Source organism: Aphidius gifuensis, linkage group LG5 (assembly GCF_014905175.1).
Source record: "Aphidius gifuensis isolate YNYX2018 linkage group LG5, ASM1490517v1, whole genome shotgun sequence".
In the NCBI taxonomy this organism is placed as follows: domain Eukaryota; kingdom Metazoa; phylum Arthropoda; class Insecta; order Hymenoptera; family Braconidae; genus Aphidius; species Aphidius gifuensis.
This window is the reverse complement of record NC_057792.1, coordinates 12,580,378-12,604,218: the sequence shown is the minus strand read 5'-3', so window position 1 is coordinate 12,604,218 and position 23,841 is coordinate 12,580,378. Positions and strand designations below refer to the sequence as shown.

Sequence of the window (23,841 nt, the reverse complement as noted above, 5' to 3'; positions counted from 1 at the left end):
GTCTAAATTTTAGACACTATTGCGTCTTGCTTTATAACATGTTTGGTTTCATTGTCGACAAAATTGTCTAAATTTTAGACAATGTCGTCTTGCTTCATAAATGATTTGGTTTAATTCAAAACAAAATTGTGTAAATTTTAGACACTTTTTGTCTTGATGTAAATACTTGTAAGCCTTGATTCATGAATAAAGTCCCTCAATTTTATATACAATTTGTCTTCTTACATGCAATAATATTCTTTGAATAAAAATAATAACATTCTTTTTTCATGGACACATATTGCCTCGAATCAATACTTGATTTTTTTTTTTCAAGACTTCATTTTCTAAATTAAAAGCAATAACTCAAGACGTAAAAAGATATTTTAAAAGTTTAATAATAAAAAAAAAAAAAAAATTATTTTTTTTATTGTTAATTACTCTCTTTTATCCTAATTGTTTATTTTTATCGTCATTGTTTATCCTAACTACCTATCCGAAAACTTAAATCTATTTGTTTTTTTTAACCGAGAACCGAACCTACTATCTTCTAATTTCTAAACGCATATCTTAGCCCGCGCGGCCATCGCAAGATTATAATTTCAATGTGATTTTTGTAAACTTAAAGTACACGTTGGCTAACATAGAATAAATTTGCAAAGTCTTGTAATAAAAAAAATATTTAATTATATTTTATTGAACAAATTTTGAATCCAAAAATGTTAGGTGTCCCAATTTGAATTTATAAATTCGTTTAATCAAATATTATTTCCAGACTAAATATTTTTATTATTTCAAATTTAACCATAAATTATTTGTCATTGTTGAGTTAAATTATTTGTTAATGTCAAATTTGTTTCATTGTATATTTATGATATTACAGTAAAATTTGTTTAATTGAAAGAATTACCCATGTCTAAATATTTATAATTGATCATAAATGAATAGTTCTTTCAATAAAACAAATTTGTCATTAACAAATAATTTAACTCAACAATGACAAATAATTTATGGATAAATTTTAAATAATAAAAAAAATTTTATGTTACAAGGGCAGTGGGAATAATGTGTGAATTTCCAAAGCGTAAGAGGGGTAGTGCGCTTTTTGGAAATTCACACATTATTACCACTGTCCCTAGTAACATAAAATATAGTTTGTTACATGTGCCCAATCAGAGAGCCCGCTCACAACTCATTTGGAGGGGAAACACTCGCCAAGGCTCGTGCTTGCCACTCCAAATTCGTTGAGAGCACACTCTCTGAGTGGGCACTTGTAACGAAATATACTATAGTCTGGAAATAATATTTGATTAAACGAATTTATAAATTCAAATTGGGACATTTATGGATTCAAAATTTGTTCAATAAAATATAATTAAATATTTTTTATATTACAAGACTTTGCAAATTTATTCTATGTTAGCCAACGTGTACTTTAAGTTTACAAAAATCACATTGAAATTATAATCTTGCGATGGCCGCGCGGGCTAAGATATGCGTTTAGAAATTAGAAGATAGTAGGTTCGGTTCTCGGTTGAAAAAAACAAATAGATTTAAGTTTTCGGATAGGTAGTTAGGATAAACAATGACGATAAAAATAAACAATTAGGATAAAAGAGAGTAATTAACAATAAAAAAAATAATTTTTTTTTTTTTTTTATTATTAAACTTTTAAAATATCTTTTTACGTCTTGAGTTATTGCTTTTAATTTAGAAAATGAAGTCTTGAAAAAAAAAAATCAAGTATTGATTCGAGGCAATATGTGTCCATGAAAAAAGAATGTTATTATTTTTATTCAAAGAATATTATTGCATGTAAGAAGACAAATTGTATATAAAATTGAGGGACTTTATTCATGAATCAAGGCTTACAAGTATTTACATCAAGACAAAAAGTGTCTAAAATTTACACAATTTTGTTTTGAATTAAACCAAATCATTTATGAAGCAAGACGACATTGTCTAAAATTTAGACAATTTTGTCGACAATGAAACCTAACATGTTATAATGCAAGACGCAATAGTGTCTAAAATTTAGACAATTTTGTTTTGAATAGAACCAAATCATTTATAGAGCAAGACGACATTGTCTTAAATTTAGACAATTTTGTCGACAATGAAACCAAACATGTTATAAAGCAAGACGCAATGGTGTCTAAAATTTAGACAATTTCGTTTTAATAAAAATTAAATTTGTTACAAAGCAAGACGTAATATTGTCTAAAATTTAGACAATTTCGTTTTCAGGGAAACAAAATCTGTTATAAGGCATGACGTAATATTGTCTAAAATTTAGACAATTTTGTTATACTACAAACTAAATCTGTTATAAAGCAAGACGACATTGTCTAAAATTTAGACAATATTATTTTAATAAAACCAAGTATGTTATAAAGCAAGACAACATTGCCTGAAATTAAGACACTTTTGTTTCTTTTCAAGACAAATATATTTATTAAATAAGAAAAAAAAAAATTAATTCAATTCCTGCAATTGTTTCAAATGAAGAATATTAGTCGTTTGAAATAAATTTATTTTTTATACTGTATTTGAGGTTTCTAATACTCGAATTGAACCTAAAAAATATATAGTCGAGGATCAATCAAACCGCTTTTTATTTCTTTCAAACGTTTTTTTTTCCTAGACAAAAATTTCTATTTTGCAGAAATTTTTTTTTACAGTGCAGTTAAATTGCAAATCATGATTTTTAAGCTTTTTTTGAGACGAAAAAACAAAAAACAGTACAAAAAAATGTACAGTGCTAATTTGAAGGTATTTTTGTTAGCTACAAAATGAGACTAATATCAACTTTCTAGAATTAAAACTGACTGAGTTATGCAAAGTCAAAGATATACAGCCATACGCGCGCGTATTAATTAAATGAGAAATACAAAATGAGCAGGCTAAAAAAAAAATCCTAAAAAAAAAATTTTTTTATTTTTTTTTTTTTTGTGTCATCATAAAGAACAAATTGAGACCTCAGGAGGGCACAAAAAAAGAAATTCTTTTTTTTTTGGACAGGTCTAATGTATATACCCGAGGAACGAAATTTATATATATCTTTATATACCTTTACATATTCACATATAACTTTATAAAATTTTATATAATTATATAAAAATTTAAAGAATTTTTAAACTCTCTATATATAATTATTCAACTTTATAAGGTTACATACAGCTATATATAATTTTATAAAGTTATATATAAATGTGTACAAAGTTGTGAACAGTTTGTGTATAAGTATATATAATTATATAAAGCTATATATTTCTATATGTAGCTGTATGAAGTTTTATATAGTTTTATAAAAGTATATAAACTTGTATATGAATATTAGAAGATATTTTTACCCAAGAAACGATCGTTATAAAGGTATATAAAGTTATATATAGTTATATACAATTGTATATAACTATATATAACTTTATATACCTTTATTTGGTTATATATAGCTATATATAGCAGTATAAATAGGTTTTATACATGGACAGTTTTATATAATTATATTAACCTTCATAGAACATAATATTTAGAAATTAGTGAACCAAAGTTACAAATAATAATATAGAGCGAGTTCTACGGGTTAATTCATTCATAGCAAAGATTCTTTATTATTTATTAAAATGTAAATCACATTACAAAATAAATATTATTTTAATAAAAAATGTATCACATATTCTTTCTAATGAAACGTGGTATTTTACAGACACAGTCACCGACCCGTATGACAAGTCTTATGTTCTGTATCATACTGAATTTGATCAACATATATTCGCTGGCTTTTTTAATTGGATAATAATGTGTTCTATTCGGATTCCAACAGCATCATTAACGAAAAATGATAGGCTACTATCGAAAAAAGGTCAATAAGTATAATAAGTATGTAAGCAAAGAAGGTATAATAAAGTAAATAGAGTTTAGACAAAAGGAAAAGAAGAAAACAATTGTATTGACATACAAAACTAAAAGCTTTAGATTTTCTTCGATACCCCTGGTAGAAATAATCTATCCGGATTTTATCCGGATTTCTCCGGATTTTCTCCCGACTTTCTCCGGATTTTCTACGCAATTGAGACTTCCGGAGATATTATTCCGGAGTTTTTTCGGGTTTTCTCTTTTAAATTTCTTTTTTATTTTTCGTACGTAAACTCTTATTTCTACTTTTTCTTATTAATTTTTCCATTTTTTTGTGTTTGTTTTTTTAAGTCAAAATTCCGGAAAAAATCCAGAAATATTATAGAAATAGTCTGGAAATTACTCCGTAAATATTTCCGGAAGCCTCAATTACGTAGAAAATCCGGAGAGATCATTTCTACCAGGGACAAAAGACATTTAAAGATAAAAAAAAAACTGAATCAGGTGTCATGTTCCCCAAGTAGAAATTCAGCCTCGAATCGACATCGACCGAGGCTCATTTCCGAGCCTTCCGCTCGGATCGACGTCGGGAGCGAGCTCTATTCGATGTCGGAATGTAACGCTATTCGACGTCGAAACGAGACTAAAACGAGGCTACAAAAAAAGAAAGTGGGATAGAACCTAAAAAATGTTATTATTTAATTGTTTTATATAGTTTTATTGTAAATAATAGTAAAACTAATAATAATTATTGATAAAACAACATAATTAATTAATTTTAAGGTGTTTTTCTATTCAGTCTTGGCGTAACCGCTTTTTAGTCTCGATTCGACGTCGAAAAGAGACCGAAACGAGGCTAAAAAAAAAAAGTTGGAAAAAAACTTAAAAATGTTATTATTTAATTATTTTATATAGTATTATTGTAAATTATAGGAAAATGAATAATTATTATTTATAAAACAACATAATTAATGAATTTTACGGTACTTTTCTATTCAGTCTCGGTGTAACTGGTTTTTAGCCACGATTCGACGTCGAAACGAGACTAAAACAAGGCTAAATAAAACAAGCCACAAACATGCGACGATTCATACTGCGCATCTTATATTCGTTAATTTTTCAACTCAGTTATAACATCAATTTCATTTGTTAATGAATTAAAATACCAAGGAAAAGCAGTACTTAGAAGAATAAAGTTGCTTGTCCTATAATTCAATTGGCTACATGAATTTCTTAGCTACATCTTTTCTTAAGCTACTGCTTTTTTCGGACAAGCTTTTTTGTCAAAGTAAATTACCTGTAATATATTTATGTAAAAAAAAATAATGTCCAAGGAAAAACAGAAGCTAAAGAAAAGATGTAGCTAAGGAAGAGATGTAGCCAGAAAAATTATGCGGTAAGCAACATTTATTTTTTAGCTACATTTTTTTCCAGCTGCTGCTTTTTTTTTGAACAACTTCATTATTTGAAGTAAATTACATGTAATATATTTATGTAAGAAAAAACAATGTCCAAGGAAAAACAGTAACTAAGGAAAAAATGTAGCTAAAAAAAAAATTGTCTAAGGAAAAGCAGTAGCTAAGAAAAAGATGTAGCTAAGAAATTAATGGAGCCAGAAAAATGATGCGGTAAGCAACATTCATTTTTTAGCTATATTTTTGTTCCAGCTACTGCTTATTTTTAAACCACTTTATTTTTTCAAGGAAATTACATGTAATATATTTATGTAAGAAAAAATAATGTCTAAGGAAAAGCAGTAGCTAAGGAAAAGATGTATCTAAGAAAAAGATGTGACTAAGGAAAAGCAGTAGCTAAGGAAAAGATGTAGCTAAGGAAAAGCAGTAGCTAAGGAAAAGATGTAGCTAAGGAATTGAGGTTGCCAAAGAATTATATTTTTAGCAACATTATTTCCTTAAAACATAATTCTTTAGCAACCTCAATTCCTTAGCTACATCTTTTTCTTCTTTATGCTTTTGACATTATTTTTAAAAAATAAATTTTTATGTATTTTATTTATAAAAGATATAAAAATGTCCAAGGAAAAGCAGTAGAGCAGCATCGAGACTAAAAACCGGTTACACCGAGACTGAATAGAAAAGTGCCGTAAAATTCATTAATTATGTTTTTTTATAAATAATAATTATTCATTTTCCTATAATTTACAATAATACTAAATAAAATAATTAAATAATAACATTTTTAAGTTTTTTCCCAACTTTTTTTTTTTAGCCTCGTTTTTGTCTCGTTTCTACGTCGAAGCGAGACTAAAAAGCGGTTATACCGAGACTGAATAGAAAAATACCTTAAAATTCATAAATTATTTCGTTTTATAAATAATAATTATTCGTTTTTCTATAATTTACAATAAAACTATATAAAACAATTAAATAATAATATTTTTAAGTTTTTTTCCAACTTTTTTTTTTTAGCCTCGTTTCGGTCTCTTTTTGACGTCGAATCGAGACTAAAAAGCGGTTACGCCAAGACTGAATAGAAAAACACCTTAAAATTAATTAATTATGTTGTTTTATCAATAATAATTATTAGTTTTACTATTATTTACAATAAAACTATATAAAACAATTAAATAATAACATTTTTTAGGTTCTATCCCACTTTCTTTTTTTGTAGCCTCGTTTTAGTCTCGTTTCGACGTCGAATAGCGTTACATTCCGACATCGAATAGAGCTCGCTCCCGACGTCGATCCGAGCGGAAGGCTCGGAAATGAGCCTCGGTCGATGTCGATTCGAGGCTGAATTTCTACTTGGGGAACATGACGCCTGATTTAGTTTTTTTTGTTATCTTTAAATGTCTTTTGTCCCTGGTAGAAATGATCTCTCCGGATTTTCTCCGGATTTCTCTGGATATTTCCGGATTTCTCATGATTTCTCCGGATTAGAAAAAAAAAAAAAAAAAAGAAAGTATGTTTAATGATTATGTTTGTGAAAGTAGATGCTTCAATTTTTTTTTCAGATTTTCGAGTTAAGCTAGATGAGTCATGAAGATATCTATGTTATTCAATATCTGGTTATTTTGGTGGAGATAAAAATGAAAATGTTAAATTATAATTGGTTGTGATGAAATATAAAAATGTCAAAACAAATTTGAAGTAAATTTTGTTTTCTTTTCTGAACCTCCGGTAAAATACAGTTACATATACATTTATACAATTTTAAATACCTCTATACACTTGTATAAAATTTTATAAAAGTAATAGTTATTGATTTTTATATTAAACTTCATACAATTGTATAAAGTTTTATATAGTTATATAAAGTTTTATACAACATGTTATATATAGCTTTATAAATAAAGTGGCAATATAAAACCATATATAACTTTATACAACTTTATAAAATTTTATACAATTATATAAAGTTATATATAAATTTCGTTCCTCGGGTATATATATATATATATAACAAAAATTGGGTGGTGCGTGTAGCAGTTAAACCGATACGCAAGTGACTGCCGTGCTGGATGCTCCACCCCCTCCCCCGTTTTCCGCTTTATACGTTTCCTATTCTAAGGGCAGACCTCCCAGACCCCTTTCATGGGCCTTCCAGATTTTTTTCGCGATGAAGTTCGCAGAGACCTTTCTCGAGTATAAATTACAGAAATTAGTATGTTTCACTCGTGGGCCATGTTGGTGAAACAATATACTATTTATTACTCTTCCCCAAAAATCTTACTGTTCAGTAGTTTACCTCAACTTACAATTTGTTATATAAATCTACATATATATTCTTGATGAAATGACTTAGTTTTCTAAGTTTTATTTTTGAGCAATTATCTAAAGTTCGGAATAACACAGCTGTATGATTTATGTTTCAGGTTTCGGCTTTGTGACATTTCAAAGTGAAGATGTAGTTGACAAAGTCTGTGAAATTCACTTTCATGAAATTAACAACAAAATGGTAAGCGTTATACTTTAATGAATACAGAGAACAGCCACTTGGAATTACATGTCATAACACTATCCACGATTCTAAAAATTGAAAAACTGTTTTGAATTAATGTTCATACTATATATATTAATACCATACATGTTCTCTCTTTTCATCATGGATCGACAAAGCGTGTTTTCCAATTATTTTCTACGCCTTCGTTGTTAAAGCATGGTTGCCAATGAATGGCCTGGTTTTGGCTATCTTCAAATGAAATTCTTATTTTTAAATTATTTTGAATTCGCAGTACATTATTATATCAAACCATGTGACATCTAAGTGAAGAAGTGTTTAAGTGACCTTCGTTTAACGTACAGTTTTGATCCAATAGATTATTTCAGGAAACCTGATTGAATCTTGACGAGGATGTATTCTTGAATCCGTATTTAGTGTAATCGGAAAATAATAGCGTCAGGTTTGCCTTAACACATTCTAAACTAAGGTAACTTGATCGAGTGATTTTTTGTGCAGGATAGTGTCAGGTAAACGTTAACATATCCCAAACCACGATCAAATTCTACTCAAACTGTCATCGGTATAATTTTGTCAATTAGCTTTAATGTTAGTATTAATTACTCGTTCAAGACAGCGTCGGGTACTTGAGCTTCAGCCAACTTACTTACAAGTCTATGAAATGCCACATCAACCAACTTTTCTGGCTGGTAGGTGAATTGTAGACCATTCAAAGGTCTGCTAGTCTATATCATATTTTTTAAAAATCTATCCACAAGTCTGATCTGTCGATACACTCCGAGTTGATCTTCATCAGCCCTACTCAGTTTGAGTACGAACACTACCTTCTTTGTGCGCCATTTTCCCCGTATATATTCTAACGCAATATACTCTCTGGTGGTCTTACTCAGTAGTACAACTGTATAATTCGGTCTTTTTTGGAGCATCACCGGAAGCACGCCATCAGCCCTCGGGCTATTGGAAGGTTTAACCGATACACTCCCCATTTAACTCTATTGGCGTTCAATATTCTGGACGCTGTTTCTCGATCACGAACCCCACCCGCGTGATCTGCGCCAGGTATCTTTAACAGGGTGGTTTTAACATACGTACTTGTTAAAAAAAAACAACCCTGATTCTAAGTATTTGTGGTCAGCAAATCAACCACTCGCTTTTATCCCTCATCACTTTGATAGGATAGTTGTGCTGATACACTTCCATCTCGCAGAAATGTTGCCACATCCTCAATTAAATCGAAATGTTCAATTTCTCCAGAAAATCCGTGATTCTTTCCTTCTACTCTTTCTTAAAATGCATGCCAGTTGGCTTCGTGGGAGTTACGGAAGTCTCGCGCGCACTCTTAAATTGTATGTCATTTAGCATCTTGGGTTCCCTACCTCTATTGATAACCTCTAGGTTTTTGGTGGATACAAAGCTTACCAGAGCTTTGGTCTGATTGTTGATATCATCACTGGCTCATGCAACATTGTTCGCGCTGACATCCTCAGCTTGTACAAGATTCTACTGTCGATCTCTGCAGCCCTTAATCAGAGCATGCTTCGTTTAAAGGAGGTACATCAGGTAAGACATATGGATCAAGGCCACCACCAAGGATTCGGACTCACTTGATTCAGTCTCAATTTTCACTACTACCAGACCCCTTTAACAGTGTTCCTACGATCGGAAAAATTCTTGACACTTTTTACGGCCAAGTGTCATTTAGCAACCAGCACGGCTATTGTGAGACAACTCAAGCGACACGTATGTGACTTTTCCTACGCTAAAATGACTTGTCAGACTGATCTCTCTCCTTCGGCTCGCTTAGTATAGGTAGCCTCCGCGAAGAAGCTCCTCACATAATATGTGCTCTTGACCGGTAGAGCCCATTGGGTCTTTAAGTCACATAAGCCCTCTCCTCATCGTCAAGGTCATGTAATCTACAGAAGAAGGGACACAATTTTTTTTCGAATAATTTTTATTCTCATTATAATTAATTATGAAAAATATAAATCAAGAAATTTTGAGATTGAGAATATCGATTTTTTTTATAAATAATAATAGATTTAAGGTGATGCGGTCAAGCCAGATCGCGTCACAATACAATAAACAAAAAAATTTATTGTATTCTAGTGAAATAATAAAAGTGAATATTATTAGAGTTTAAGCCACAGTGTTTGGATTTATTCAAAGTGTTATTTCTATTATTTCAATTTACAACCTATCATCCTACATCAAACTCAAGACCTTACAACCCCTGTGAAATTATCATGGTATATTTGGTTACATGGTGTGATACAATTAGTAATGGCAAATGGTTGAGGAACAGATGTGACTAACCTGTTAATTTCTGGGAGAAATAGTTAAAGAATCAAAAAAATATACAGTTAGTCATTTTCTTGCAGGGAGAAATAGATCTTTAATTTTTTACTTCATTATTCCTCTAAAATTTTTTCTGAAGAAAGCTACTACTAACTAGTAATTATTGAAAGAAGAATTTTCAGTAATGGCATATGACAGCCCTGCTCATGATCGAGTGAAATCATAAAATAAAAAGTGACTATTTAAAAGTCAAAGGAAACTTCCTAAACATGAAAAATGTTTTTGTGCTGCTCCCACTTCATCATTCAAAAACGAAAATTTTTCTTCAATCTGAAAGTGAAGTTTTTGCTCTACATCCTGGTTTGTGAATAACGGCCTCTTTTTACACTCATCTTGGTTGCAATGAGAAAATGTTCTTCTATTTTCTAGAAGGAAACTTCTTGACAATATGTTATTGAAAGAAGGAATGATTGTTCATCAGAAACAATAATTGTTTGGTAACACAAAAAAAAAAATTCTTTAACTGAGCAATATTCTGTTTTTTTTTAAATGATAGCTGCTTGACTTCAAAAAGAAGAATTCTCAAAGTATACCATCCTACTGACACACAAACTAGAAACAAAACGATTTGATGAAAATAGAATTAAAGATTTTTTTTCATTTTATCTTTTAATTTCTTGCAAATAAATTTTTTCTCAGGCTAGATTCGTTCAAGCTTGCTTGGAATTAATTTGTTTGAAAAAAAAAAATACTGTGGAGAACTGAGCTGAAGAATTAATGTAGCTTACCACATAATTCCTCTAGCTACATTAATTCTTGAGCTACATTCCCTTAGCTATACTTTGTCACAGTGTTTTAATTTATAAAAATGAATGAATTACAAGTTACTAGAAAGTCATGAGCTCAAACCCTTAGGTTGGCCCGTGTGAATTTCTGAAAGTTTATTCGCGAAAAACCCAGTGTAGCTCACAAATTTCCTTCTCTCCTTATTGCTCCTAAATATTCGGAGGTGAATTCTCTCCCTGTATCTTCTTGTTACAAGCCGTCAATGATTTATAACAAAAAAAAAATGAACTACTCGTTTCAAACCTCAAAATGTTCGTTACTAACGATTATTTGTTTAAATATTTAAATATTTAAATACTACAAAAAAAATGATATTGGTCATTGTTAGTTTCTTGTTGTTGTCAAAGCTAGAAATGTAGGTACCAGACAATACAAACTAGTATCAGAAGATCGTGACTCTTTCAGAAAAATTGATTCTTATGACTGGCCAATTTTTTTTTAAGAACTCAGTAAGCCTAATTAAAGGAGAACTTCGGAGATTGAGGGGATTACAATCTGCGACCTTGCATTTCGGGCAAGTACATTAACTATTTCACTATGGAATCCCCTCCTTTTTCAAGCTTCAAATTTTATATTGCATCTTACACTGACGTTTATGTATTCTTTATTGAGAGCGATTTTGACTGTTAACTTAAGCAACAAGCAATACTAAACTTATGAATAATAGGAAAAAAATTCTTTACTTCCTTAAAACAATAAACTAACTGTTGCTTTTGATTTTCTAGGTCGAATGCAAAAAAGCGCAACCAAAAGAAGTGATGCTCCCGGCAAATTTGGCAAAGACGCGAGCAGCTGGCCGAGGTGCATACGGTGAGTTGGTGATGGTCGCAACACCCCCCACCACCTATCGTTACGCACCGTATCCTATGCCAGGGGCTGCAGCTGCTGCTCATGCGCACGCGCACGCTCATGCAGCTGCAGCCGCTAGCGTTGCCACTCCACATCACCTTCTCGCACCAATCGTTACGACAGCGCCAAATACAGGCACCACGTATCAATATGCTCCTGCTGTTTACGATGTTAAAAGAGCACTGGCCACAGCAGCAGCAGCTTATAGACCACATCCGGCAGCTGCCGCAGCTGCTGCTGCGACCAGGGCTGCTACTCTAACCTATTCAATGAGTGATCTTCTTGGGGTTCAAGGTCTAGATGTAGGAACAGTTTACCACCATATCCCAACTATTGGTCTATGACCTACACTTCTCACGCCTCTATCGCGCCCGCAATAAAAGCAGAAATAATATATATATAAAAATTTCCACTGGTACTATAGTAACATGGTAGAACTTACTTTTTAGTTTCTCTCCATGGAGATATAATTAAGTTTGAAACCAAATCGACTATTCACTATAGAACACGAGACTGGTAGATTTAATTTGTGCTGTTTTTCATGACTTCTTGAACGATGAAATTCCCATTATTTATTCCAGGAGTGATACGTGGTAGCCTAATTATTCGTGCAAATGAGAAAATTAAACTCAGTAAGATAACATTTACGATTAGATTCTTTTATCATTCTACTTACGTTTATAACTTCATGAAATTTCATAATACACTTATAAAATAATAATAAAAAATAAGTTTTAACAGTGGTTACTTAGTTTGTGAAGGGATGTGTATCACCTTAGAAAAAAGATTCTGGCCGGAGTATCATATTTATTATAGATTATATTATGAAAATTGCATAACTCGTAAAGAAATAAACATAAAGACAAAAAATTTCTCTAGTGCACCCTTCAATATATTTAGACTATAGATGAGAAGGATTTGAAAAAATTATATACGTTTAATGATTTTCTTTTTAACAGATGTTGCGTTTTTTAGGAGTGATGGGGGTAATTTTTTAATTTTTGATTTTTCGAAAACTTCGAGCAATACAAGACATTTCCGAAAAAAATTGGTTAGTATAAAAGCTTTTTAAAAGTATCTCTAGTCACAAAGAGCTAGAGAAAAAAAAAAAAAAAAACCATACAAAAAAAAAAGCATCATGTAAAACCAACTGATTCTTCGGCCAGAATTTGGAAAAACATTTATAAGGAAAAATTTGTTTCAATATGGATGTATTAACAAAATAGCTGAAACAAACGATTCCGAAACAAGTGTTGTTCAGAAACTCGAATGTGAGATATATTTCTCTAAAATGTACGAATATGATTATAGATGTGGTCATATTATAATTAACTTGAGTATAAATTTATAAGAATGTTGTTTGCTTAAATGGTTAAACAATATAAATTGTCATTTATTCACATACATGTCCATATAACTATGTATAAGTATCTGCAAAACTGAAAAATTTTAGAAAATTCAGCTTGAGCTAAATTTAAACTGTAAAATTTAAGAAAAAGTATTAATATTCTTTTTATTACAAAAAAGTTAGAACTTTATCAAAATATTCAACTTATGGAAATTTCAATATTAATTAGATTAATGATTTATACTATTTTATTTTGTATTTTTATTACCATTAATTATGTATACAATGGACCTAAAATAACAAAAATATTAAAACTTATAATCTAGCTAATAGGTAAATGAATACTTGTATAACTTTTTAGTTTAAAATATTGAAAAAAGTAATCAATGTCTTATGATTACAATCAAACATGGTAAAAAGAGTTAAAAGTTACAATTTTTGAGAAGGAACCTTCATTAGAAATCTAAGAAAACTATTAACTAAGAAGGTTCTACTTATATCTTGTGACCTTTGCCTCTATTAATTATTATTCTTAGTTAGATTAATTATTAATAATTGTGAGAAGCAATGAATACCGTATACTCGAATAATTTACTAGGACTTCCGGGTAGAAATCAAGACCCAATTTAGGCTTGAATCAGGCTTCTTTCATGAGTTATCGTGTTATTTTGACTGGCTATTTCGTGCACACGGGTTTGATTTCTACTAGGGCTTGCAGTTAAAAAAAATAACATAAAAATATCAATCTGAATTTAGTATTAGTAACATATTATAGCATTGTTAAAATACTTTCTCTCAGAACAAGCAAATTATGCTCCATATTAAAAATTATAAAATAACGCTTAAATAAGTAGCAATTGAAGATAACTTTAAATATACCATGTAGTAGATATTAATTGAATTATACATGTAGTCGAGTCAGCTTAGCTTAAATCCGCCCATGGGTGTGAAAAGTTTAACAGAATTTATATGGAGTATTCGAAGGTTAAAAATCGAATGGCTATGATGAAAAATCGCGGAAAAAATTATTTTGGGGGGTGGGGAGAATGAAAAGGAAATGTAAAATAAATGAATATTGATTTTTTTAGTCTCGTGGTTTTTTCGCGTATATGTAGGGGTTTAAGAGAGAATTAGCGATTTTAGTTGCACGGGAATGCAAGATTAAAGTTCGAGAAGAAATTTGAGCTGCAGACACCGTTCCAGTGTGTGATGTTCGTAGCTGGGATTCAGGGAATTTACCAAAATAACAATAGCTGAAATAAACTAATATTAGATTTAAAATTAAAATAAAGTAAATGTTAATTTTTAAATTCTAGTTCTTTAAAAAAATTTCTATGCAATAAACGATCATCATTAATTGTTTATTACGAAATATTTATAATTTGTTGATAAGTAATGAGATTAGAAGATTTAAGCTGAGCTGACTCGACTTATAAATGACAAATTACGCATACTTTTGTCGTCTAGAATCATTATTTCAATTGATATATGGTATATTAGTTGTACACAACAATAAGCCGCCAATTAAAACTTAAATAAATGATCAAGTAATAACAGTACTTTCTAGTGTTTTATGATTTATGCAAAACGTGAGAAGTAAACTTAAAAGTATATTTTGAGGACTCATTACTGACAGCTACGTAAGTAGAATTACAAACACAAAAGGTTTCGCTCGTTGATTGTTTTTTTATTGGATTATGAGTTAATCTATCATTTTTGAACATGATTTTAAAATGATCAACCGAGTGGATGAAATTGCCAATTTAGAGATAACATATTCGAGTCATTCATAGAAAAATCGAAAATTGGACCAACCCAAATAAAATTGTCTACATGTTCTTACGCTAGAAGAGACTTCTGGAAATGTCGAAAAAATTTCCGACCATTACCTGACCGTTTTATAACGCCTCCTTGACGAAAAAATGATGCGAGTTAAAATGAGAGAATTTTGGTAACGAAAATATTGTGACAAACTTTGTGACGACTTTACTGACTAACCGTTATTTTTCATCGAAGAAATGCGATTTATCCATTTACAATTATTCTTTAATATTCGTTTTGTATATATTTTGTGTCTCATTTCAATTGGGTCATGAATTTTTTTTTTTAAGTTATGCCTAAAATCTGGAAATGGTTATTGAAAAGTTCTGCATTTCGGAGAAGGGCATATGATAGGAAAAGAAAAAAATTATTTCCTTAATTAAAAATTGTAGGCTTAAAGATGCGAACATACTTTTTGGAAACATCCCATAAATTGTGTAACGAAGAGTTCATGTCTCCTGTATTTTGTGTGTATATTGTTTCGGAAGAATTTATTCAAAATTCCACGAAATTTTTACGTTATGTTGTTCTAACAAAGATTGTTCCAACGACAATCAATCACGCCTAAAAAACCATTACAAACAAGAAAAAAGATGATTTTGGATTATTTTTTTTTACACCATTTTGTCATCTAAAAATGTAAAAATACTATTTTAAGTGAGTTGTAGCCAAAGCAATATTATAGTAATCAAAAAGTTTTTGTTTTAAAAAGTGTTAGTTTGTAAGCAACTTTTTATTAAAAAAAAAGGTCATTCTTCCAAAAGAAGTATGTTTACATTTCCAAGTCCACTATTTTACATTTTTCTCTGAATAGGTAGCAACTTTCATATGTCCACTTCCGAACTTTACACCTTCTAAATCGTTTTCGATTCAAAGCACTTTTTTCATGAAAAATCTTTAACCAGATTAAAATAGGACACTCGGTATAACAAAGATTACATTAAAAGTTATATTACATTATCACTGCATTAAATTTTTATAATTTTTATTTTTATTTTCAATTCAAATTCTGATTCATTAACTTCTAACATTCAAATATTTAAATTACGTTTACATTTTTCTAGCTAATTCATACGTTCATAGATTTTCACATATTTATGTAGCTGTTAAAAAAAAAAAAACGAAATGTTTTCTGACGTTTTTTTTTCACAACTACTGAATAATTTGAAAAAAAAAAAAAATTGTAACAATTGTAAGCAGAAGGATTGTAAGAGCAAAATGACAAAAAATAAATGACGGTCACAAACAATATTTTTTCTTGTGACATGACGAAAAAAAAGACCGTCATTCACATCGCTTAACACTACTTTGAACAATGTTGAGATATTTCCAAATATAAACCTAACACTGTTTAAACAACGTTTATATTATTCTTACCACTTAAGAAGATTCATAAATGCGGGAAAGTTTTTTGTCTTTCTATCATTAAAAAAAAAAAACTATTGTCTTTTTTGATTCGAAAAATTTCAAATAATCAATAATCAAAAAAAACAGACGATTGATGTATTCAAAACCAGCCCAGTAGAGAATTTTTAGGTATGAATATCATTCAAACTATTAAATACATATACGTATATTCAACATGTATTTATATATATATATATATATAGATATATATTATATTTTATATGTATATATTAATATAATATATGGTTGATTCCACGTGTCTTTATATTTGAAAAATGGATTCGTCCAAATCATTTTTTCATTATTCTCCAGTGAAAAATAAGCGAGGCATTTTTCCTTTTTTTTTTTAAGTTTAAACTTATAATTTTTTTAGGTTTTGATTTTCGAGAACTTTTTCTTTGATATGCCAACTTTACATCTTTTTTACTCAAACCTGTTGAATTAATCAAAAAAATTATGGAGACAAAAAAATTTTACTTTCTTTCACAGTTTGAAAAATGAAAAACTTTGGAAAATTGTTCGAACAATTTTTCTATCATAATTTATCAAATAAACAACTGAAACCGGATTTTTTGGAATTTGCCCCCATTTTTTTTACAACGTTTACTTTGATCGGTCAATGTGCAGATTTACCAGGAAACCTACTGTTATTGTAACATATATATATTCATACAGCGCGTAGGACCGTTTTTTTTTGCTTTTTATTTATATAATCTCAAAGAATTATTTAAATACTAAGGTAAAAAATAATAAAAAAAAAGGGAGCAAGGTTTGAGAAGAATTTATTTCAAATGCTTATTTAATAAATTATGGTAGGAAATTCGTTTAAACAACTTCCCAAAGTTTTTTTCTTTTGAACTCTAAATAAAAGTAAAACTTTTTCGACTCTATGATATTTTCAATTGAGTAAACAGTTTTCAAGTAAAAAACATGCAAAAGCTGGTATATTAAAGACAAAATCCTTTAAAATCAAAACTTACGAAAAACATAGAAATCAATTTTTTAAATATAAAAAAAACCTGTGGAATATGCCATCTATATATATTATATATATATATAAATATATATTATATTCCATAGTGTATTAATTTAACCACTATAGAATAGATGATAAACAATTCTAAGTATTCGTCATCTTTGTATGGAAGTTTTGAAAAAATTCTTGATATAAAATAATGATCGAGATTTCAAGATTAGATGAATAGCGAGACAGTAGTTGTAGTATTGTGGTTCAGTGTAACATTAATCATGTATTTTTTCTCCGATCTATATGTTCGTAGTGTGTCTTTAATTTGCTGGAATTAGAAAAATTTTATAAGAATTCATAAAAAAGGGTGTTTAGAATCTTGCTCGCAGTGAAATATATATATATATATATATATATATATATATATATACATCTCTAATATATTTCTCTAATATACTTAGTAACTTCAAATTACATTTGGATTATAATCAATATGTATTTAAATTATATTAAAAGTTAAAATACGAATTCAGAATAATTTTTTTTGACTTGAGTCAATTGTATAGATTGTTTTTCGAATCATATTTCTCGTTCCAGAAAATTATTGAACTTTTAGTTTCTAATTTAAGATAACCAAAATAGAACAAGTCTAAAAAACATAGACATAAAAAATTAACTTCATTATAACTTTAACTAACAAATCGTGATTGTAAAAAAGTATAAAGAAACTAACCATAGGTATTGATATACAAACATAGGTATTGTATAAAAACCAAATATATAGATATAACTTATCGTAGATGTTGGGATCTATTTTCAATTGCGATGTAGATAATTAGTGATTATTACCTGGAAAGAACCAGTCAGTTTAGTCGAATTAATGAGTTTTATAGTCGAAGCGATATAGCAAGCATAAATAAATATATTTTTTCTTAGTTGTGTGGTCCTTATGTTGAATTTAGTCTCCAAATTATGAAATTTCATGGTTGCTAATTTTTTTTTGTTTTACCTAGAGAGCTTCTGTCTCTTTTATTTTTATCTTTTTTTTCCAACTTTTCCTCTCACTTTTGTATTTCTCTTGGCACTGCATTTCTCAAAACATTAGAGAAAATAAATAGATAATGATAAAATATGACAATAAAGAAAAAATATACCATAAATTTCTCCGGAGAGCATATTTGCAAGATTCGCTTTTTATTTCTATATAACCATGCATTTGAAATTCCAGTAGCAATGCACTTTACTCTAAATTTCAAAAATGCCAAAAAAATCACAAATACAGCAAAGAGAAATATCAGTGAGAGAAAAAAAAAATAAGTGAATAATTTAAAATCATAATACCATAAATACGAAATTGAAATTAAATGCGAACAGTTTGAGAACTATTATAGTATAGTCGTCAATAATAATTCAGTTTATTCTTCTTTATAGATTTTATGTGGTCTCTGGGAGCATTACCTGATGGTGAGTCAAATACATTTATCCACATCAACGGCAAGTACACTATATACTATTAATTATAAACTTTAAATAACAACGAAAACTTTCAATTCCTTTTTTTTATTATTAAAAATAATTATCGTCAATTCTTCGCCTTTGTTTTATTGATTATATTAGGTCATTCAAGTTCAATCATAATTAAGTTCTTTTTTCATAATTATTGTTCTGTGATGTATAAAAAACTTTTGAACCTTTTTTGAACTGCCTAGTATATTCTAGTATATTTAAGCATATTCATAGACTTGAATTGACTTGACCAGAACCAAGAACCTCCTCCGTCTATCTATTCGGCAATTAAAAAATCGTTTGAACCTTTTTTCATCTGCCTAGTATATTCTAGTATATTCAAGCATATTCATAGACTTGAATTGACTTGACCCTTTGCTCAACTTACAGTGCATGAATTATAACAAAAAAATTTCAAATAATGTGTAACTAATGAATGGTTTTTTTTTCTGGTGTTACAAAAAATAGGTTTTCCAGCAGCATATGCAGCATACGCCGCGGGTCGTGGGTATTCTGGATATCCCAGTTTCGGACTACCCTATCCAGCAGGTAACCACCCTAGTCTTAACCACAAGAATACATCTTATATTGCACCGCTTAGCCTCAACTTTAACTACATACAGGCACGACGATTGCCACTCCATAGCCCTCTGACCTCAACTGCACATTTTTATCATCCCGATTTCAAAATTTATAATGCCATGCCTCTGTGAACTACTATCATTCATAGCCACGATATATGTATGCGTTTTATCAATGATCTAACATTCATAGAACGACTTCACTTGCACTATAAGATTATTATATGTTGCGATGAAGATTTTTTTTTTTTTTTGAAATCATCCATAAATATAAATTGAGTATACGGAGAAAAATAAAAGGTAAAATTTACAAAAAAAAAAGTAAAATTTACCTTTTTTAAGATGAAACGAGGGACGCCAAGAGACAAAAGGTAAAATTTACGAAATAAAAAGTTATAAGATTGAAGCTGCAGTTTACCTATGGACAATGTTAAATTTACATTTAATTTTTGTTATTGCTTCGATTACTCCGAAAGAAGGTAAAATTTACCTTTTAAGGCGTTAAAGTTGTTTTTACATTTTTAATTAGTAAAGTTTGTGTTACTCTCTTAGTAGGTAAAACTTAACAATTTTCGATGTTAAGAATGCAAAATAAAATTGTTAATACAACAGGATATTTAGTTATTTTTTTTTTTTTTGGCAATTATGGCACTGCCTGGTATCGAACCCCTCTGCCCTAAACGCTACCTAATTCTACCTAATACTAAAACCGTGCTTTAACCGACTTAACCACGAACACAAGTTGACAAACAACAGATTTTTATTCTATTTGAATTGACTCTATGCTAAAAGCTTACGTATGAGAATTTTATTATTATCGATAAAAGTTGTTGTGGCAAATGGCTTAGTAGTTAATAAAGATTGAAATAAAATTTATTGAGTATCATCATATTCTTACACATTTCCCAATAATATTTGAGATTATTATAGCAAATGTAGCTGAGGAAAAAGTGAAACTAAATAAATTGTGTTGTAAAATGAATCAGTTCCTCAGCCACTTACCACAATTATTTGAATTTATTTTGATAACTTTTTACAAGCAGTAGCTAAGGAAAAGATAAAGCTAAGGAATTAAGGTTGCCAAAAAATTATGTTTTAAGGAATTAATGTTGCTTAAAAAAAAATTTCTTTGGCAACATTAATTCCTTATTCACATCTTTTCCTTAGCTACAATTTTTCCTTGGGATTTTTATTTATTCGATGATTGAAATTCATGTAATTTTATTTTTTAAAAATAATAATGTCCATGGAAAACCAGTAGCTAAGGAATTGAGGTTGCCAAAGAATAATTTTTCAAGTAGATATATTTCCTTAAAACATAATTCTCTGGCAACCTCAATTCCTTAGCTACATCTTTTCCTTAGCTACTGCTTTTCGTTATTATTACGTTAATAATAAAGTTATTAAAAAACGTAAAAATACAATTTCATTAGGTTAAATTTACAATTTTTTTGGTTAATTCTAAATTTTTTATAGTAAGTCTTACTTTTTTATTTTGTTAAAAATATATTACAAACTAATCAGGCGAAATTTACCTCTATAAATGCACAAGTTACCTTTTAAAAATGTGAAACAAAATTCATTATTTTGTCAGGTAAAATTCACATGGTTAGAGGTAAATTTCGCCTGATTAATTTGTCATATATTTTTTACAAAAAAAGAGTGTAAGATTAACTCTCAAAGAATTAAAAATTGACCTTATAAATTGTAAAATTTACCGAATAAAATAGTATTTTTTAGTTTTACCTTTTTTTCGGGTAAAAGTTGCATTTTTTTGACTGGCGTCTCCCAATCGTACACAAAAAAGGTAAAATCTACCAATTATTTTTCTCCGTATATATTATCGTATATATTATCGTATCGTATATATTATCGTAATATATCATAATTACGTATATCAATAATTTTTTTTACTCTGCATCTAGATTTTTTTTACAGAAGTCTTCAGTAACGCCTGATTATCGGTCATATTCTAAGCTCAACAGTCTTCTATTATTATCTCGATAGTCGTAACGAAATGTCGGTATAGTTTGTGGCGCAATAAGCTAGTTGTATACGGAGAAAAAAAAAGTTAAAATTTACGTTTTTAAAGATAAAAATCGTGACAGCCTGATAGAAAGTTAAATAATAACGATATGACAAGTATATTTTACAGTTTTGAAATTGAATTGAACGTCAAGTGAATTTTCGCCCCTTCGGTAAGCATACATTATCGTGTGACCATGCTTACCGACAAGTTACTGATAAAAACCGTAAGTTTTACCTTTTTTAAAATGAATTTGAAGCTTGTAATTTTAATTTTCTAAAAAGGTAAAAAATACGGTTTTTCAAGTTATTTTTTGTCCGTTTGGTAGGCATAATTTATCGGGTGACTACGATTACTGATGAGTTACAAACAGAACCCGTGAGATATCCTTTTTCAAAGTTAATTATGACATTCCAAGAAAAAGCATGTGTCAATTGGTATTTTAATTTATAAAAATAAATGACGTGTATTTATCTGTTAAAAAAAAAAAGACTAAGGGTAAGATATAGCTAAGGAAAAGATGTAGCTGAGGAAAAGTTGTAGCTAAGGACAAATTGAAGCTAAGAAATTAATGTAGCTTGATACCATTTAATTTCTTTGATTACATTAATTTCTTAGCTCCATCTTTCCTTAGCTATTGCTTTTCCTTGGTATTTTGAATTATTAAAATAAAATTGCAATAATTTAATTTATTGAATAAATTAAAATACCAAGGAAAAGCAGTAGCGAAGAAAAAGTTGTTGGCTAATAAATATCTCACAAATCTCTATGAATTCCTCAGCTGTAATTGCCCAAGTTAATAAAAATAAATGTGTCAGATGGCTCGGTAGTTTATATAAAGATTACAAATTGATTAATTTGATTCCATCATTTTTTTATACTACATCAGCTACAATAAACTAAAATATCTTGAGTAATGGGTTAGATTTTAATATTTTAACATTTCTAATCATTCAATTTTTTTTGTATACATTTATGTCTCGATTCATTTATCCTAATAATCAACAAACCAGTTTTCTGGTATTTATTGTGGTTATAATTAATAAGTATGCAAATTTTCTTGCTTCCACAATAGCGCGCGATGGCTTAGGGGATAACGCACGGGGTTTTAAAAGATAGGTTCAATAGGTTTAAATAGTGTCGTAGGTTCGAATCCTGGTCAGGACGGTTAAAAACAAATTAAAAAAAAACACAATATATAAGTTGTTTTAAAAGAAAAAAACAATTTTTTTACCTCTTTAAACGTTTTTTTTTTTTTACGTTTTAATACCGTAAATGTCAGAGATTTTTTTACTATGATAAACGTTACTTTCTTTTTTTTTACTGTAAATATACTGTAATATACTTATTATCTTTGAAAAAGGTAATTTTCACAATTTTTTCATGGAAAAACAATCAGAAAAGCTTCTTCAATATTTTTTTTTTTTTTGTCTTTGTTTTTTAGGTGAAAATCCAATATTTGTAAACAAAATACTACAAAATATTCTGATCAGTTAAGATCTATTTTTTTAAAGTGAAACTTCTTTACGCAGTCTAGTGAAAAAAAACAGTGTGTCGACCATCTAACGTTCGGCGCAAGCGAACGGTCGGAGCGAGCCAACGCACAGCGCAAGCGAACGCTCAGACCGAGCAAGCGTTTGACCATATAAAGGTACGGTCTCCAAGGAGCGTCTGCGCCGGCTGTCCGACTGTCGCGTTCGGGCGTTCTGATCAAGCGCTTTGGAACGCTCATAGCCGAGTGGTCTCCAAGGCGCGCTCACAATTTCTAAACAGTTGAGCAGCTGTATGATGAATATACTTTTGTTTTAAATAAAAATATAAATATCATAGATAATAGAGAAAAATTAATTTTGATAATAGCTGATAAAGTTACTTAAGAATATTGTAGGAGAAAATGACAGAAAAATTAAAATGAAATGAAAACCTGTTAGCGATTTGCATACAATAAAAAATGAGGGACATTTCTAAATATTAATAAATGGCCATTTAAACAATAATGATAAAAAATTTCATCGATTTTTCTGCCTTAATATACATCAGTTTGACTATTTTTTAAATTAAATTGAAAAAAAAAACTATGGTAAACATAAAAACATTAGTATACTGCACTAACACTTTACCAGCTAAACACATACAGTTAAAGAACTTCTATATATGTGCGTGACTGCCCAGCGTCTACAGAAGCCTGACCCGACTTTGGTCAGTCGAGCGTTCAGACACGACTTCTGATTGCAGCGCTCCGAGCGCGAACGCGCCTTGGAGACCAATAACATAAAACTTGTATTCTCGGGACGAGCGTCTCTGAACGCGACAGTCGGACAGTCGACGCAGACGCTCCTTGGAGACCGTAGCTTAACTAATGAAAGTGAGTGAGTGAGTGGCCACGAGCGAGAAATTACATGAGTGTGTGCGTGTGTGTGTGTGCGTTGCCTAT

At 29.5% G+C, this 23,841-nt stretch overlaps 1 protein-coding gene across 12 annotated transcripts in view; it reads left to right on the top strand.

Moving 5' to 3' along the window:
* The window catches only part of LOC122857626 (RNA-binding protein Musashi homolog Rbp6), a 228,013-nt gene that overhangs the window by 157,524 nt on the left and 46,648 nt on the right, over nt 1-23,841 (top strand). For 7 of the 12 annotated variants that reach the window (XM_044159887.1, XM_044159886.1, XM_044159885.1 and 4 more), the window contains 4 exons: nt 7,673-7,755; nt 11,628-11,712; nt 18,726-18,788; nt 19,269-19,349. In XM_044159887.1, the coding sequence (XP_044015822.1) occupies nt 7,673-7,755; nt 11,628-11,712; nt 18,726-18,788; nt 19,269-19,349 (312 nt within the window). The remainder of the gene's footprint in view (nt 1-7,672; nt 7,756-11,627; nt 11,713-18,725; nt 18,789-19,268; nt 19,350-23,841) is intronic. The other 5 variants (XM_044159889.1, XM_044159883.1, XM_044159878.1 and 2 more) reach the window with 2 other exon arrangements.